The 18,775-nt window shown below is 42.2% G+C and overlaps 1 protein-coding gene across 1 annotated transcript in view; it reads right to left on the bottom strand.

Annotated features, from left to right (window-relative positions):
- The window catches only part of DSCAM (DS cell adhesion molecule), a 644,712-nt gene that overhangs the window by 611,111 nt on the left and 14,826 nt on the right, over positions 1 to 18,775 (bottom strand). The window contains exon 3 of the mRNA XM_032277238.1: positions 12,443 to 12,589. Within this exon, the coding sequence (XP_032133129.1) occupies positions 12,443 to 12,589 (147 nt within the window). The remainder of the gene's footprint in view (positions 1 to 12,442; positions 12,590 to 18,775) is intronic.

Genomic DNA, 18,775 nt, shown 5'->3' with positions numbered 1-18,775 from the left:
TCCATGCATTTTTGCTTATTTACTGTATCTATTTATAGCTTCTTTTCAAAGAACATTTTGACTCTGCTCTATTGCAGAGCAGTATGTGCTGGGGGTTTTCTATTTTTTATAAAGCCCAATTCTGGACAGCCAATATTTTTGGCATCATCACTCTATTTTCAGGACCTACACACACTGAAATGTTCTGTAAATACTCTCATTACTTCTCTCATACACGAGCCTTGGACAGTCAATGCAACTTTGCAATAGAATCTAGTTGTTGAAGTTTCAACCATAGGTGCTAGCTTGTCCAATGAAAATTCAGTTAGTTTGGAATTAATTTTGGAATCACTGTATGGTCAGGAACTACACACACTGAGATATTCTGTAAATACTCTCATTACTTCCCCCATCCATGAGCCTTGGAGAGTCAATGCAACTTTGCAAATAGAATCTAGTTGTTGAAGTTTCAGCCACAGGTGACAGTTTTGCCAATAAAAATGCAGTTAGTTTGGAATTAATTTTAGAATTGGGGATAATTTTTGAGAAAAATTTTCATGCGTATGTTTTCAGACTACTAATCATTTGGGAAATTTATGAGTTGTTTGTCCATTAACAAGTTTCCCGTTTCCTTTTGAGGAAGGATGCACAGGACTTGATGCCCAGGAAGCCATGGCACCCAAAAGTGAGGATCTGAAATGCAGGTGAAGCAGCTTGCCTGCCACCTCTGTGCTCGGTCCAAGACTGCCTCAACCCTGTCCCTTCCTGACCCCCAGCCCAGTCTGACACAGGTCACACTACTTGCAGCTGGGACAGCAGCAGCTGGTGGCATGGCTGCCAGCTGTATAAGTGGAGCTGCTGGGGACAGGGCTGCAGGGATGGCACAGGGACCTGGGTGCTGGCACTCCTGGCTACACTGATGGGGCTGTCTGCTTTTTGTTTCCTTCCTTTACAAATGCTTTTTAAAAAGAATCTCATTGAGTATATATTTATCAGTTGTCTACTGCGTGTCAAGCAGGAGATGAAAAAATACAAAATATGCATGAGAGAGGGTCAAAAATGAACCGGAAGAATTTGTTATCATAGTAGGTTAAATAGCTTCCCCCGGAAAGGTCCCTTCTGGAGCCTCAGAATGTGATCTTATTTGGAAACGGGGTTGCAGTAGATGTAATCAGTTAAGTTACCATGAGGCCATAGTGAAATAAGGTGGGCCCTTCATCCAATATGACTGTTGTCTTTATAAGAGGAGGAGAAGAAATGCAGAGACACACACAGGGAGAAAGCCACATGGTAGTGGAGGAGGGGACTGGATTGAGCGAGGTTTCTGCATGTCAAGAATGCCGAAGAGCCAAGGACCGCAGGCAACACGAGGTGCTGGGAGGCCTGGCACAGACCCTCCCCGGAGCCTTCACATGGGCCTTCCCCAGAGCCCTGGCACAGACCCTCCCTGCAGCCCTCAGAGTCAGCACAGCCCTGCTGATGCTGTGACTCTGGACTTCTGGACTTCAGAGCTGTGAGGAAATAAATTTCTATTGTTTGAAACCACCCAGTTCACTGTATTTTTTTTTTTTTTTTGTAGTCCTAGAAGACTGATACAGTCATTATACTAAAAACTAAAAGAGTAAAGCAAAGGGAAATTCCTTTGTGGTCATGGGGAAAATTTCCTCTGTTGGAGGTGGCCGGAAGGGTGCAGAGGGAGTGAGTAAGCAGGACCAGGAGAAAAGGCAGGTTCGAAGTTAGAGTCACACAGGTACAAGTCATGGAGGAAGCCCTGGGAGATGTTGAAATGACCAATATAGAAAACGGCTGGGACTGGGTTTTTAGGTTGACGTACATTTCTGAGTGGGGAAGATGTAAACTCAAGGAAAGAGACAGCACAGAAATCACTGGAGAGAAGATCAACCGGGCAGTGTAGCTTGGTACAAACCAAAGGAGAACAACTGCTATGAGCTGCCTTGTGTCCCCTGAAAATGCAGGTGTTGAGGCCCTAGCCCCAAAGAGAGAAAGAATGAACGAGAAAGAGAGAGAGAGAGACAGAAACAGAGAGAGAGAGAGAGAAGAGAGGAGAGGAGAGGAAAGAGGGACAAAGAGAAAGAAAAAGAAAAAAAGTAAGACAACAGATGCTGGAGAGGATGTGGAGAAATAGGAACACTCTTACACTGTTGGTGGGAGTGTAAATTAGTTCAACCATTGTGGAAGACAGTGTGGTGATTCCTCAGGATCTAGAAAGAGAAATTCCAATTGACCCAGCAATCCCATTTCTGGGTATACACACAAAGGATTACAAACTGGTCTATTACAAAGACACATGCACACATATGTTCATTGTGGCACTGTTTACAATAGCAAGGACCTGGAACCAACCCAAATGTCAATCAATGATAGACTGTACAAAGAAAATGTGGCACATATATACTATGGAATACTATGCAGCCATAAAAAAATGACAAGTTTGTGTCCTTTGTAGAGACATGGATGAATCTAGAAACCATCATTCTCAGCAAACTGACACAAGAACAGACAACCAAACACTGCATGTTTTCACTCAGGTGGGTGATGAACAATGAGAACACTTGGGCATAGGGAAGAGAACAACACTCAATGGGCTAGGTTGGGGGGTGGGGGGGTGGGACAATTGGGGGAGCGGGGAGGATGGGGAGGGATAACACTGGGGAAAATGGCTGGAGGCGGCAAAGGGGGGGGGGGTGGGGGATGGAGATAGCAAACCACCATGGCATATATATACCTATGTAACAACGCTGCAGGATGCAGGATGTGCACATGAGCCCCAGAGCACAAAGTACAATTAAAAAAAAAATATATATATATATAATATTAAAAAAGAAAAAAGAAAGAAAGAAAGAAAAAAGACAGAAGGTAATAGATGGATACAGAAGTTTCTGGTTCCTATTCTTCCAGAGGAAGAGATAAAATATTTTTCTTTATTGCTCTCATTTGAGAGAAAACTTTTCCCAGATCCTTCAATTCCTGTTACATAATATAGCATTGCACTCATTTGTCTCCCGCTCCACTAAAATGTAAATTCTATGAAGCAAAGACATTGCGTTGTTCACAGCTGTATCTACAAAGTCCGGATTAGTGGCTGGGTGCATGATAGGTACTCAATTAATATTTGTTATATTAATATGTAAGTCATAAATTTTGTTACTTAAAGACAAAAAAAGAAAGACGGAAGGAAGAAAGTAAAGGTAAGGAAAGAAAGAGAGAAAGGAAGATAGGAAGAAAAGCAGAAGGAAGGGAGGGAAGAAGGAAGGGAGAAGGTTAGTTGACAAAAGGAAAGGTTTCTTTAAAATTGGGGGACCTGAGCACCTGTGTCACAAGAAAGATAGTAATTACTAAGAGAAGTAATTTGGAGTAAGGATGTAATTAAGGTTAAATAGGGTCATAAAGGTGGGGTCCTAATTGGATAGAATTAGTGTCTTTGTGAGAGCCAGTCACATAAGGACACAGCAGGAAGCTGTCCATCTGCACACCAGGAAGAGGCCCCCATCACAGCCTGACCATGCTGGCAGCCTGATCTCAAACTTCCAGCCTCCAGAACTATAAGGAAATACATTGCTGTTGTTTAAGCCACCCAGTGTGTGATACTTTGTTTTGGCAGCCAGAGTTGCCAAATACAGCCACCAACAGAGGAAGTAGGTCAACTGTGTACATCTAACAGGGGGTCAGAGAGAAACTGGACCAAGAGACAGCCTTGGGATTTAACATTCAGAAGTCCTGGGTGACCTTGAAGTAATGAATTTCAGTAGACTGTAACAGGCAGAGCCCAGAATACTCACTACTATAAACTATTCTCTCAAAAATTTGCCAGAAGAAAGAGAAAAAGAATGAAAAAAAAAAAGAATAAGTGAGAGAGAAAGAGAAAAGGAGGAAGGAAGGAATAAAGTAGAGAAAGAAAGAAGTATGAAAGTCGGCAAAGGGAAAGCTTTCTTTAAAACTGGGGACCTGAGCACTTGTGCTGCAAGAAATACAGTAATTAGTAAAGAGAAGCTGTCTGAGGCAACAGAGGGGACAGGTGATGGAAAGACATTCCAGAAAGCTTGAGCAGGGAAGGGGACCAGGATGGCAGCACGGTGGGAGGTTAAGCTGGAAGGAAAAAGGAGAGAACACAGGGCTGAGCCATGTTGGAGGTAGAAAGGGTCATTTGAGAGAGCTGTTCTCAGACCTTGAAGTGTGAAAAGCTATGATCCTTTGAACACTGAAGAGTAGGTGCAGCAGGGTTGAGAATGGGATTCTCTGGGACGCTGAGACAAAGTTTGGGAAAGACCCCTTCAGCAACACAGATGTGGGCAGCAGAAAACACCTGACCATCCGGACAAGCAGTGAGGAGCCGGGTAAAACCGAGTGGCATACACTCTCAACGTGCCCCGTCTCCAGGAACACTCTGCAGGCTGACGGCGGAGAAGGGGAGGGGAGTGTGACCAGACTGGGGAGGGAGGCCACAGGTGATGCAGTGGCTGAGGAGAGATAAAGTCTGGGCTGCTAGACGGCTTACTGTCCTGTCCCGTCTGCTCAGAAGGAGAGCCACAAAGGGCTGACAGCCATGGTGGCTCCACCTGATGAATTTCTGGAGGCCCCGCCACCAAACCACCTGCTGAGGTGTCTTTCCTTCAAAGGGACACAGCACCATGAGCCTCATTCAACCTACTTTTATCTCCGCTCTTGACGATACCTTGAATTCATACCGACTTCTTGAGCAGCTAGTAAGTTATTCTGAGTCAAATATTATATTTCTCAATCTCAAATCCTGTTTTCTCATACTGTGGCATACTGTCAAAGCAAATCTTGATTTCTGACTGATTTTAGCTTGTTGATAATAATCTTAACCACATTATGGTTATCACTGCACGATACTGTTTTCTAAATGCTCCTGTTATTCTCTTGAACTTTCCTGAAATGAAAACTCCCAGATGAACAATAGACCAGAGAATATGCTTGTGTCCAAAGTACATCTGACTGACTTAGCTGGCCATCTGTTTCCTATGTCTAGAAAGAACCAAACATCACAGGGAGAGAGAGAGAAGGCAGAAGACCCTTAATGGCAGAATGTAAAAAGAACTACATTTATGCTCAGGTGGACCAAGGGAAGAAGATGAGTCAATGTGTTTGGGGACCTTAAAATAACTTGAGTTGAGATCTTTCTCAAGGCTGGAAATACTTGAGTACAAGTATTTGTACTTGTACTCAAAAATAAAGTACATAAAGCATAGATTTTCTTCATTTGCTTTCTCCAGCATTTCATGATGAGCATATGCAAAGCGATTGTTGAACGTGCGAAAGTAAAGATGAGCCGACATCGTTTAGAAAGTCGCACTGCTCAGAGAAGAGTTAACATGGTAGGTCTGAGACCATCACCCTCATGAAGAGCTGCTCGCAAGACTGACCCTTGACTGGTATCTCGGAACTGGGACATTGGAAGGGTTCCCACCACCCTGAGTGGCGCACTGCCTGCACTGCATGAGCAGTACAGTTCATGATGAGCACCTGCCTTCCTTCTAGGAGTCTGGAACTGTGGCACGTGCCAAACATACCAGGGTGCCTATGTGACCTGCCCCCAAAGAAAACCCTGGGCACTGCATCTCCAGGAGCTCCCCTGGTAAACAAGATTGCATCTCTTATTGCAACTCACTGCTGGGGAAATTCAGTGCATCCTGAGTGATTCCACAGGGAGGAGACCCTGAGAGCTGGGGCCCGCTTTCCTCTGAACATCACCTCGTGTGCCTTTTCCCTTTGCTGCTTTTGCTCTTTCTTCTGTATTAAGCCACATGCATAAAACATCCTGCAAGATTAAATCTAAGAAAGTGAAAAAATAACTTAGACATGGGTTGGCTTAAGAAGTGGAATATTCAATTTGGAATTTTAATGTTCTGACATTGTATTGTGAAAGAGGACCAGAAAAATCACTGTATATCCATGGGAGGAAGCTGAGGGAAAAAACAGCAGAGAGAGATAGAAAAGTCCCTTCCCTAGGTCACCCAGCTAAGCTGAGTCAGAGCTGCAATCAAGTCATATTCCAGACACTTAAAATAGGAAATCAAGGGGCATTTTCATGTGACTTAGTGGGCCAACAGATGAAGTTTTACACACACACATACATAACACACAGATACAGAGCATACACATCACACACCCCATGCACATACTATACACACACCACACATGCATACAGAACGCACACACCACGCATAACACACTGTCCACAAACATACACACTCCCTCTACGTACATAGAGAACTCACACACCACACACACCCCCCCACACAGAGCTCACACACCACACACACACCACACACACCTCACATGCCATACACACTACACAAACTATACACGCACACATTATACAAACACACGTAAGGCACCGCACACACACATATGCACACAGCACCCCAAACACCACACACATATGTGGACACTCACAACACACGCATGTACACACACCCCTCCTCAGATCCTCTGGGCTACATTGGCTCCGATGCTTTCTTGTTTCCTTTTTTAAAGAAAAAATATTAACATGCCTCTCTCTGTGTCTAGCTACCTGTTTGTTCGAAAGTCAAAAGCGTATTTCTCTGTGTTGGGTGGTACAGTTTGCAGCCTTCAAAATGGGCGCGCGTGTCCTCCCCCTCAGCAGAGCCCCTACAGACCATCTGCTATTGCGGGTGCTTTGGAGCCCCAAGCCCTGCCCCTCACCCCACATGACACCCATTCTCAGTGCCACGCAGGGGCTCCCCAGAGCTGTAAACAACCAGCTTTTAATTACCTTCAGGTGGCAGCGGGGTAACATGCAAAAACTAATCTAGTGAGCGATCGACTTAAATGACAAAAGCATAGCATAATTAATGATTTTAAAAAAGAAAGAGACCAGAGTCCTGTCTTCCTATTGCTGTTACTTCACTCCCAAAAATACAACATGGTGAAAATATGACATCTCTCTGCCTTTCTAATTCCAGTCTGGTGTACATTTTCTGAGCTAAGGATACTTTCCAGTGTTTAAAATGAGGTTCTTATTTACTAAAAGCAAGATAAACAAAAGATTAGATGAAACATACAAAGACAGATAGCTAGGTAGATAATAGAGAAATGTTCCTTTTATACTTTTCATTTGGTCCAACGAATTCCTTTTCAGTCAGTGTTAAAGAAATGCTTCTTCAATTCTGAAACTCTCTGACACTTTTAAAATCAAAGATGAGGCTGTCAGTTGACTCCTGGTTTTTGATTTTTTTTTAATTTTACATCATTTTAATGTTGATCTCATTCCTTTTACTCATAAGCTCTATGAGGGCAGACTTGGGTCTCCACAGGCAGCAGCCACAGCAGGTAAGTAGCCGACGTCTGGGAAACGCTCAGTGAGGAGCAGTAAAGTCACAAGTGCCTCAGAAAAGGGAACATTAACATCCATAGTCAAGAGTGCACAGAAGTGGAGGACTCCCACAGCATGACCCATGTCCCCCAACAGTTGTGCTGCTCTCTCTCCCTTCCCACATGGGAATACATGGCATCCAATCTGCTCTTAGTTCTGGTTTGCTGAAACGTGCTTAAGGATAGCCTTGTCTAATTTGGTTGACTGTATCTATAATTTGTTTTCCTCTCTCTAAAATGCAAAGGTTTTCTAAAATCACAACCTCCTTTCTGAAACCTTCTCTACTTCCCCAGGCAAAACCATGTGTGCACCTGCAGCCTTACCCCTGAGTGCCATACAGCAGCACTAACACCCCCAGAATGACGGTGCAGGAACCTCCCCCAGCATCTCAACAGCAGAAACCATCTCTGCAGGGGTCTGGGGAGGGAGTGCTTCTTAGAGCCAAAGTCTTACATTATCTGTGATGTCCAGACCCAATTGTGGCAGCGAAGAATTACAGCAAATGTTTCATGTAAAGTGGTTGGTTTATGTCCTTTGTTATTTAATGTGGGCAGAAAATTGTTCACATTTACCCAAAATGCAGGAAGAAGATAATCACCCTTGGACTTGAACTCATTGATCCTAAGAGATAAAATTGTCCTTGAATCATCACTAATAGAGGTATTCGGATAGGAAATATTACAGCAGAAAATTGGGCCACTGCTAAGGAGGGAGGCAGTTTCTCTGGGAATAGTAAAATGTTTGCTTTTTCCATTTTCCAAATCCGGTTACCCTTGGGCTGTGTCTTTGATGTTAATGTAGCTAAACCCCTGGTGAGACTCTCACAATTTTATCAGAAGAAACAGAAACGGAAGGCTGGGCTCTCTTATTGCCAGCCTCCCTAATCGGGAGGAAATTCACAACAGGCTAGTCAAGGGAAACCCAGATTTAAAGCCAGTGTTATTGTTTTTCTCCAGAATGGTGTCTTATGCATCTCCACATCAGCAATACCTCCAAAAGCACATTGCTATTCAAGCTACTATATTTTTACTGGCCTACATTAATATTATGACATTTAAAAGGATTTCATTGCAGCTTGGGATAAGTGATGAGGATGTTTAAAAAAAAATGCACACAGACACCATGACTCTTGTTTTTCCTGGCTCATTTTAGGGAGGTAAGAAGACAATAGGTCAGGATCTGTCATATTAACTAAGGTCATCTGATGGCACCGTGTGTGCCTGCCCCTTAAATGTTTTTCCTCTGCACATTTATGACCCTGCTCCCATCCATCATACCAGAGGGAAGGGTCACCATATGGGGCCCCAGGGCCCAGGGAAGATCCCAGGGAGGCAGAAAAGCAGCATCAGATATTATGACTCTTTCCTCCGTTTGGTAGAATTATGGGATTTCTACTTTTCAGCGGTTGGGGGATTCTTTCCAAAGATCCCTCAAAATCAATGAGCTCATGAATGTCCTTGATATTGGTAGACCTGTGACCTCATATGACGAAAAGGCATAACTTGATTTTTGAGTCTACCTTCAGGCCAGACCGAAGCATGCCCTGGAAAGAAATCAGTGCATGCCCTAAGGTGCAGTAAGCTCCTAAAAACCACCATAAGAATGGGCCATGCTCATTCAAACCCTGACAAACACTGGGTTTGTGCTTGTCAAGAAAATAACCCACTCATTTGTTTTCTTAACCAAAATAAAGGGCAAAACCTAGTCAGACATACTGATAGAAACCATTTTGTCTCTTTTTAGGGAAATACACTAACGTTTTTAATTTTGCTTTTCATTAAAAAGAATTTGTAGAAGACAAATATGCATTTATCTTAACCAGGATTTCCAAAGGTCCCCTGACCTAGAGATTCACATAAATGCTCATCTGTTAGAAGCAGGCCTTTGCTGCTCTGACCTTTGAAGGGGATCTCCCAATAGTCAAGGCTGAGCACCTAAGCATCCCCCAGGCCAAGAGATCACGCTCTGCCCTGAGCCCAATGGGGCATCATGGGCAATGGCCTGTGAATCTTCCTTTTGGGCCCTCTCTCCACTGCCACCAGCCCCCAGTTTTCCTAGGTCAACTCTCTGGCACACCCATACTCGCTCCTAACTCACTCACTCAGTCCGATACTTACACAGTCTTATTTCCATGGCCGATTTAGTTAATCGCTTTTCTCCACAGGGAGAAGTCACCACTAAAGGAAGTGATCTGTGCAGAGTAGGAATGCTTCCTGGGACAGACTTCCCAGCCAGATCCCAGCAGTCTGGGATGACTGATAATCCAGGAGATGGCCATGCCAAGGAATAAATATAAACCAGTTCAGCAGGAGTTACAGTTTATTTACAAAGCAGATGCAAATTAACCTTTTACAGATCATCTGCTGTGCATATGGCATTCAGGACAGCTTCTCTGAAGGTCAGGGCTAATTTAGAAAAAGTCCCTCTGTTCCTGGGACTTCTGTGCTGTGCAAGGTCATCCCCTGAAGCTAAGAATCCTGGTGCTTCCCAGAGTGGCTCTGCCCCAGCCAGCGTGGAGGAGGGAGGTTCCTCCTTTTAGTGCCCTCCGCCGCAGCACAGCCTGGGTGATGGTGGGGGGAGGCTGTCCTCTGTCTTTATCTGTGCATTGTCCTGGTAACCAGACAGAAATATAACCCTTCTCCACCTAGACCACCTGAGCATGGTTTATTTATCAAGATCTCCAATGTTTTAAACCATATGTCACCTCCAGTGACTTCATGACCTCCTTTTCTGGGCACTATTGATGGGTAAAGCTTAGCCACTGGGAACAGGGCTTGATTGTAGCAGTGAGTAATAGAAGTCAGGTAAAAATGCACGATTTCAACACTTGCAAACAGATCATGCCAATGCTTTGGGGTCTTGTTGTCATTTACAAGGTCAATTTTAGTGACAAGTCTATTAGGCTCAAGTTGAACGACCTGGTATGAAGTCTCTCTCTTTTTCTCTTTCTTTCAATGGCTTACTTACAAACAAACAAAAGCTTCTTATTGATGTATTCCTCAATAAGATAAATACCTGTGTTGTATTTATTTTCTAGATGCTGTTGTGAAGTAAAAGCCAAGTGCTTATCCAAAACTTTTGCTTTTAAAATTTTATGAAAGGATGAAGCTCCAGTGTATGATGCAGGAGGGGACCTGAGATTTAACAGTTCCTATCAGTGAGACATGCCAGCATCTACATGCCAGCATCATCCCCTCACTAAATTTCCTTTTTTTTTTATCTAATTAAGTTCACATTTGAAGGAAAATGAAGTCTGTTGACAGAGATTGCAAAAAGGTGAAAGACGAATATGAGGATACCACTAAGTAAAGACGTCTAGGAAACAAAAGAATAAGCATATGATACAAACCAGCTTGATACAAAAATCCTCCTGGTACATATTGCAATTTCTCGCCCAGATTTCCAGTTCTTCTCATCTTTCAGGCACAGGCCCCACTGAAGTCAGGCATGGCCATGAGACTTGCGTTAGCCAATTAAATATGAACAGAGATAACATGTGTCACCTCCACATAGAGGCACTAAGAAGGCGTTTGGAATTCTCCCAAGCTCTCTTCCTCTGCCAGAGCATACTCTGAGGCACAAATTTTGGAAGACCGAGTTAAAAGTCGGTGAAGTCCCCATCCTAGTTCCCTGAGTCTGGAAGACTGAAAAGTCAGCCCCCAATTCTTCCCCTCCCTGAATCTATACTCCCTTGCCATATAAATTTGAGGGCCTCTCCTCTCTGACTCCGAGCTTAGCAGGATAACTATAATCAAATCCTTCCATCTGCCATTAAGAAAACTAACATGACCCCTAAGGAGAGAGGATGAAGATGTTTCAACACTGAAAATTAGCAAATAAAAGTGTATAAGTGAGTCTCTGTTCTGATGATTACAATCGCATTTCAGTTTTTAAGCTTAGCATTTTTCAACACCTTAAGTGACGATGATTAATCAACATAACAGCAAGGAATGTATTGTTCATTGAAGTGTGAGGGGTTTCCAATTCACTGTAAAGACAATGTTTTTTATAAAAACTAAGAATTCCATTATATCCTAGATTCCTGTAATAGGCTATGATGCCAACATATTTCAATTTTGATTTGGATCTTTTAAATGCTTTCTGGTCACTGGTGTACGTAATCAACACTCTCCAGCTAATCAGTAAGCTGAAATACAAAAATGGTGTGTCACCATGAGGGTTTAGTTCTAAACCCTCCTCTCTATAAATTGATAAAATGTTGCTTATTCAAGAATTATGTTAAAATGTGTGCTGTGTGTGTATGTGTGCATCTACATGTGAGGGCATAAAGACATGTTTTTAAAAAGCAACTATTTACAATCCACATTGGAACACAGACTAGGCTCATCACAATTATTTTCCAAAAGGAGCCAACACATTTTGAGATATGCCAACAGTCATTATCCAAGGATGCACAAAACAGGAGCACCATGTATCACCCCAACAGTAGCCTTCCCAAGTAAATAGCACAGAGCAAGAAATCCACTTCAACACCATTAGAGGGGAAGAACTGCAGTTTCTTGGAGGCTAAATTTAAATTTTGTCTTTTCTAGACATCAAATATAAGCCAAGAAATTACTCATATGCAAATATACATTGCAGTGCTGCATATGTATTCTTAGTAGAATCTTCAAGAAATAGGTCAGAGATACAACATAACTCTCAAGACACTGGAAAGCACACAAAGTGCATGAAAACAGGGCTTCCATCTTCCAGATTTTAGTTTCAGAATATCAGCTATCTGTGCAACGCTGAGGTCTCTCACAGATGCACAATACTATTACCTTGTTTTCAGAGGCAGACATAAAACCACAATTTTCTCAAAGAAGTTAACATAATGGCTATAGTTACAACACCAGTCACTAATTTCTCTTCGTCAGTCAACTCACCAAAGAATATCCAAATCAAGCCGTTATAAGCCAACACAAAACACTTATTTCAGGCTTACTTATAAAATAGCATCAACCTTAAGAATACTAATTCTAAATAATAATGAACACATGCATGGAGACCCGATTCCATCTCTGAAATAACCTTTTCAGAAGGTGAGCATGGTGTCTTGCACCCTGGAGATGCAAAGCCTACCTGAGACAAGTGAAACAGTGTCTTTCTCCCATGAGACAACAGTGATGTACGCCTCCACCGAGGAGGGGATAATGCACTTGAAGACCGCGACATTGCCTCTCATGGTTTTCTGGTCCTCCACACGGACTGTATAGGGCTCCCGTAAAACTGGAAGGCAGAAATAGACCTCAGTAAGGCACACAGTCAACAGGCTCGTTCTGAGAGTATCTCAATATCATATACGCATTGCAGCACACACGCATCCATTGCATAACATATCTTTCTGGAAAACAGTTAAGATGCCTTCATTTCATGTCTTTCATTGCCTGACTTAAGAAAACATTTACTCCCTTAACATCGCATGGTTCGGTGAGGTGGCTCATGCCTGTAATCCCAGCACTTTGAGAGGCCAAGATGGATGGATCACTTGCACCCAGGAGTTTAAGACCAGCCTGGGCAACATGCCAACACCCTGTCTCTGGTAAAAATGCAAAATATTAGATGGGCATGGTGGTGTGTGATTGTAGTCTCAGCTACTCGGGAGGCTGAGATGGGAAGATTACCTGAGCCTGGGAGGTCGAGGCTGCAGTGAGCTGTAATCATGCCACTGCACTCCAGCCTGGGTGAAAAGAAAAAAAAAAAAAAAAAAAAACACTCCACTCTATACCAGAGGGCCAGAGTATAATCTAAAACAGTTAACAGACGCCTTGAAGGTATCAGGAGATGGGAAGTAGCTTCATGAAAGAAAAGCTGCTGGCTCTGAAAAGTTATGATGATGGCAAACTGCCCTTGGTCCTCTAAGGACCGGGGAATATTTTTATCTGACTGCAAAAAATTAAATAAAAAATTCAAGCAAGGCAATTTTATAGAGAAGCCTTGATAACGCTGAGACTATCAAAATAATTTTTCATCAGTAAATTTTTAAATGACAGTTGCAAAGCAGTTTTTGGAAACATTGATCTTGCTTCCTGTTGCTTAGGGAAAGATGCTGATTAGATGGCCTACCCAAACACTTTCAATGATAGGAGCATCCCAGAAAGAGTGCAGAGTGGACTTCCACATCCTTGGTGTCTGGACTCAGAGGCAGGGTGGTGCTGGTGTTCAGGGCCTACCTAGCAGGCCCAACTGCCTGGGTCCAAATCCAAGCTCTGCCACTCCTAATTGTGGGGCAGCAAGCAAACCTTCTCACTGTCTATACCATGGAGATGATGTTGGTAACATCTGCACCCTACAGTGACTGGTGAATCAGTTAACGTAGGTGAAAAGTCACCAGTGTCTGCTATGAGCAGGCTGGGCAAGGCCACACTCACCAATAGCCAGAGATGGATCCCCAGGGTTGGGGAAGATCTGTCTCCAGGGAAATAAGACATTGGTGAATCTAGTCCAAATTACATGTGCCAGCTTTACTTCTTTAGAGCTTTGTTTTCCTCAAATTTAAAATGAGGGCACTGAGGTAGGAATCTCTTCAAGGTCTAAATCCTGTAAATGTACGATTTTCTAAGATATCCACAGAGACAAACTATTGTCTAAACATCTAACCAGCTCACTTAAAGAATTAGTCACTTATTGGATAAATATGTGCCAAGAAAACTGGCCATGAAAATGGTTTCTAAAGACACGAACACACCAACAAAGCTAAAGGTGAATTTCTCAAGGGAAATCTCCCAGTAGGCAGAGGTGAGCTCTTTAGAAGAGGATTGTTCATATTGGAGCTAACCTTGTGATGCGCTGAGCATTTTCCTAGTAAAGCATGTCTTTCATAAGAGTCTTGCTCTGCAGTTTCCATTTTCAACATTAGCTTTTAATTTTTTCCCAACTTGGAGAATTTCTTCATTTTTATATCAAACCAGAGAGATTTTTCCAAGTATTGAAATCTTCTCTGTAACCCCCATCACTGTAATCCCCATGCAGCACGAAGTGAGGGTCCAGGCAGCAGTTCCACACCTCCTGCAGGAGGTCCACTAGGCAAAAATTCAGAGCACCCAAGAGGCTGACCTCAGCAACAATATCCTTACACCTGGAGGAGGGAACTCACTTTGCACAGGAAGACTCCTGCATAAGCAACCCTTCCTGGGGAGCTGAGGTCTACAGTAATAGATTAGAAAGAGACTACAAAGATGCAGGCAAACTAATCAAACTCATCAGTAAGTGGGAATCTGGGCATGCTGAGAAGCAGAAGACAAAGAAGAGGAGGATGGAGGACAGAAGAGAGAGAGGGACTGGCCAACAGAGAGAGAGTCCACTGTCACAGGCATGGGGCATGGTTTCAGTTTAAGCTCCTGTGTCTGTGTGATGTTTGTTTCTTTGCAATAAAATCACTCTGTCTCTCCAATCCTTCTCCAGACTCCACTTCAGACATTGATAACTCAAGTAGGGGAATTTTCAATAGAAATCAAGGAAAGGGGTCAAGTTCTATGTATCAGCCAGGAATATGAGAAGATAAAATATTCACCTGTTTACCGGGAGATACAGGAAATGCCTTCCCTCCAGGTGCATAGCCCCACACTAGATGGGATCACAGGAGCCATAAAAATATGGGGTGACTGACTGGGGACATTCCTAGTGTTACCAACCAGTGTCCAGTGTCCTAGGCAACTCCTCAGTCCCAGCGCTTACCCAGATATCACAGAGTGTTTTCTCTCCACTAGCTATCCACTGGCCTCACCAGTACCAGGACACCTCAGTCATCATAATTTTAAACCTTCTCAAAGCAGGGACAGCCCTGCGGTGCCCTGAACGCTAGCTTGCTCAGAGACAACAGGGATCAGAAGAAAACTGCACACTCCCCATCGCTTCTCCTTATTCCATTACTCATGCCACAAAGACAGACCATGCAGCGAGCCTATAAAACATATCTTAGAAAATACTTGGCATACAGGAGGTGTTCAATAAATATTTTGAGACTGAATATATAGAAACATAGAACTTCCATTCTGAGAGAACTTCTAATCCTTTTACAGAATATACATGTATGTACATTTGAATTTATAGCCACTATCTATAGTTTTTTTTAAAATGCAAATTGGAGTTTTATTAAAGCTCTCCGTCTTTGTAATAGAACATTGTTTGTTCCTGAGGCCCCCCATAACTTAAGATGCCCACATGGTTGTCTATGGGGATATATCTCTCAGAGTGCCATGTGAGTTTCCTGGGCTTATAGTAAGCCCGGAACACACTGGTGCAGCCTTGACCTTCATTCTACATCCAACTCCTGCTAACTCTGTAACAGAGACTAGGCTAGAAACCTGAGACACAGGCAAAAAAAAAAAAAAAATACACTTTGAAATTTGATGAACATTTGCATATAAGATATTTTCTCAGTACTGTGCTTCGTGTCATAAGTTAGGTTCTCCCCAGAGGCGGACCCCAAAAGGAGGAGCTTGGTTCAAGCAACTGAGGAAGGACACGATCCCGACAGGCAGGGAGAGTGTCAGCAGGGCAGGGAGGGAATCTGCACAGCAGGGATATGGTTTTAGGTGAACTCCCAGCCATGGACACGCACAGCCTTGCAGAGGAGCAGGGATTCCCTTTGTCAAAGCAGCCTGTCATTGGCTTAGAGCCGGCCTCAGGGGGATGGAATTCCCAGGCATTTCCCACTCTTCTTTCTCTGAAAGGTTCCAGTGTCCAAGCAATCCTCTGAAGGCTGCCAGTTCACATTCTGCAACCAGTGCACAGACTCTGGGGGATCTGATTCAGCAATGCCAGTAGGGTCCGCTGCAATTATTTTAGCCTTCATTAAGCAAAATTTATCATCTTTTTTGGTAAAACATCAGAAGAAAGAAAATCTCTGATAATATAACTTTGAAACAAAATCAGGCCTATTTGTTTAATCAAATATTTTTGTTGCGATGTAAGAGTTGTTCATATTTTAGGGGTACACGTGATGTTTTGATGCCTGTATACAATGTATAATAATAAATCATAGTAATTAAAATATCAGTCACTTCAACCTTTTCCCTGTGTTGGGGGCACTGTAAATCTTTTTTCTTCTAGCAATTTAAAAATACACAATAAATTGTTAACCATACTTTCCCTACTGTGCCAGCAAATGTTAGAACTTATTCCTTCTATTTAACTGTATTTTGTACCCCTCAGCCAACTAATTTTTATCCCCTCCCCTCACCTCCTCACTTCCCAGTCTCTGACATCCACCATTCCACTCTCTACCTCCATAAGGTCCACTTTTTCAGCTCCCATATATGAGTGAGAACATGGAATGCGTGTGTGAGCCTGGCTTATTTCACTTAGCACAGTGACCTCCAGTTTCATCCATGTGGCTGCAAATGACTGGATTTTGTTCATCTCTATAGCTGAGCAATATTTTATTGTTTATATATGCCACTTTTTCTTTATCCATTCATCTGTTGACGGACACTTAGGTGTCCATATTTTGGCTATCATGAATTTGTACTGCAGTAAAAATGGAGCACAGGTATCTCTTCAATATACACATTTCCTTTCTTTTGGATACATACAAAGCAGTGGGATGGTTGAATCATATTGTAGTTTTATTTTTAGTTTTTGAGGAACCTCCATACTGTCTTTTATAAAGGATTCACTACTTTACATTCCCACCAACAGTGGACCAGCAGTCCCCTTTCTCTGCATCCTCACCCACATTTGTTATTTTTTGTTTTTTGATAATGGCCATTCTAACTGGGATGTGATAATATCTCATTGTTGTTTTAATTTGCATTTCTCTGATGATTAATGATATTGAACATTTTTTAATATATTTGTTGGCCATTTGTATGCTTTCTTTTGAGATATTACTATTCAGGTCTTTTGATCATTTTTAATTGCATTATTATTATTTTCCTGTTGGATTGACTTTCCTTTATATTCTAGTTATTAACCCCTTGTTGGATGGTTTGAAAATATTCTCTCCCATTCCACAGGTTGTCTCTTCACTTTGTTGATTATTTTCTTTACTGTGCAGAGCTTTTCTGCTTGATGTAATCCTACTTGTCTATTTTTGCTTTTGTTGCCTGTGCTCTTGAGGTCTTACCCAAAAAGTTTTTGGCCAGACCAATTTCCTATAGTCTTTCACCAGTGTTTTCTTTTAGTAGTTTCATAGTTCCACGACTTAATTTAAATCTCTAATCCATTTTGAGCTGATTTTTGTACATGGTAAAGATAGGGATCTCATTTCATTCTTTTGTATATAGATATCCAGTTTTTCCAGCACTAGTTTTTTGTTTTTAATTGTACTTTAGGTTCCGGGATACAGACCCCAGTGTGTGATGCTTCCCTCCCTGTGTCCATGTGTTCTCATTGTTCAGCACCCGCCTATGAGCGAGAACATGCAGTGTTTGATTTTCTGTTCTTGTGTTAGTTTGCTGAGACTGATGGTTTCCAGATTCATCTAAGTCCCTACAAGGGACACGAACTCATTGTTTCTTATGGCTGCATAGTATTCCATGGTGTATATGCCCAGCACTAGTTTTTAAGGCGCTTGTCCTTTCCTGAATGTGTGTTAGTGGTACCCTTTTCAAAAATGTTTTGGCTTTAAGTGCATGGACTTATATTTGGATTCTCTATTCTATCCCATTGGTCTCCATTGGTCTATGTGTCTGTTTTATGCCAGTACCATGTTGTAGTATGCCAGTACTACAACTGTGTAGTATTCTTTGAAATTAGAGTGTGTGATGTCTCCAGCTTTGTTCTTTTTGCTCAGGATTGCTTTAGCATTTCAGGGTCTTCTGTGGTTTCATACAAAGTTTAAGATTTTTTTCTATTTCTGTGAAGAATGTCATTGGTAGGGACTGCCTTGAATCTGTGCATCACTTGGGTAGTAGAGACATTTTAACAATATTAATTCTTCCAGTCAATGAGCATGAAATATCTTCCCATTTTGTGTGTGTCCTCTTCAATTTATTTCATCAGTGTTTCATAGTTTTTCTTATAGGGATCATTCACTTCTTTGGTTAAAATGTATTATTAGTTTTTTCCCCTTATTTTTCAGATTGATCACGATTAGCATATAGAACTGCTGCTAATTTTTGTATGTTGACTTCTTTTTCTGCAAATTTACTGAATTTGTTTATTAGGTGTAAGAGTTTTTTGGTGGAGTCTCTGGTTCTTTCTTTATATAAAATCATGTCATTAACAAACAAGGAAAATTTGACTTCCTCCTTTCCAATCTGAGTGTCCCTTATTTCTTTCTCTTGCATAGTTGTTCTGGCTAAGACTTCCAGTTCTATGTTGAATAGGGGTGGTGAAAGCAGGCATCCTTATCTTGTTCTAGATCTTAGTGGAAAGGCTTTCAAGTTTTTCCCATTCAGTATATTAACTGTGGGTTTGCCATACATGGCCTTTATCATGTTGAGGTATGTTCCTTCCATACCTAATTTA

This window comes from Sapajus apella, unplaced genomic scaffold (genome assembly GCF_009761245.1).
Source record: "Sapajus apella isolate SASKATOON/1434 unplaced genomic scaffold, GSC_monkey_1.0 scaffold8, whole genome shotgun sequence".
NCBI lineage: Eukaryota > Metazoa > Chordata > Mammalia > Primates > Cebidae > Sapajus > Sapajus apella.
The sequence above is the reverse complement of the archived record's forward strand: the minus strand, read 5'-3'. Positions and strand labels throughout refer to the sequence as shown.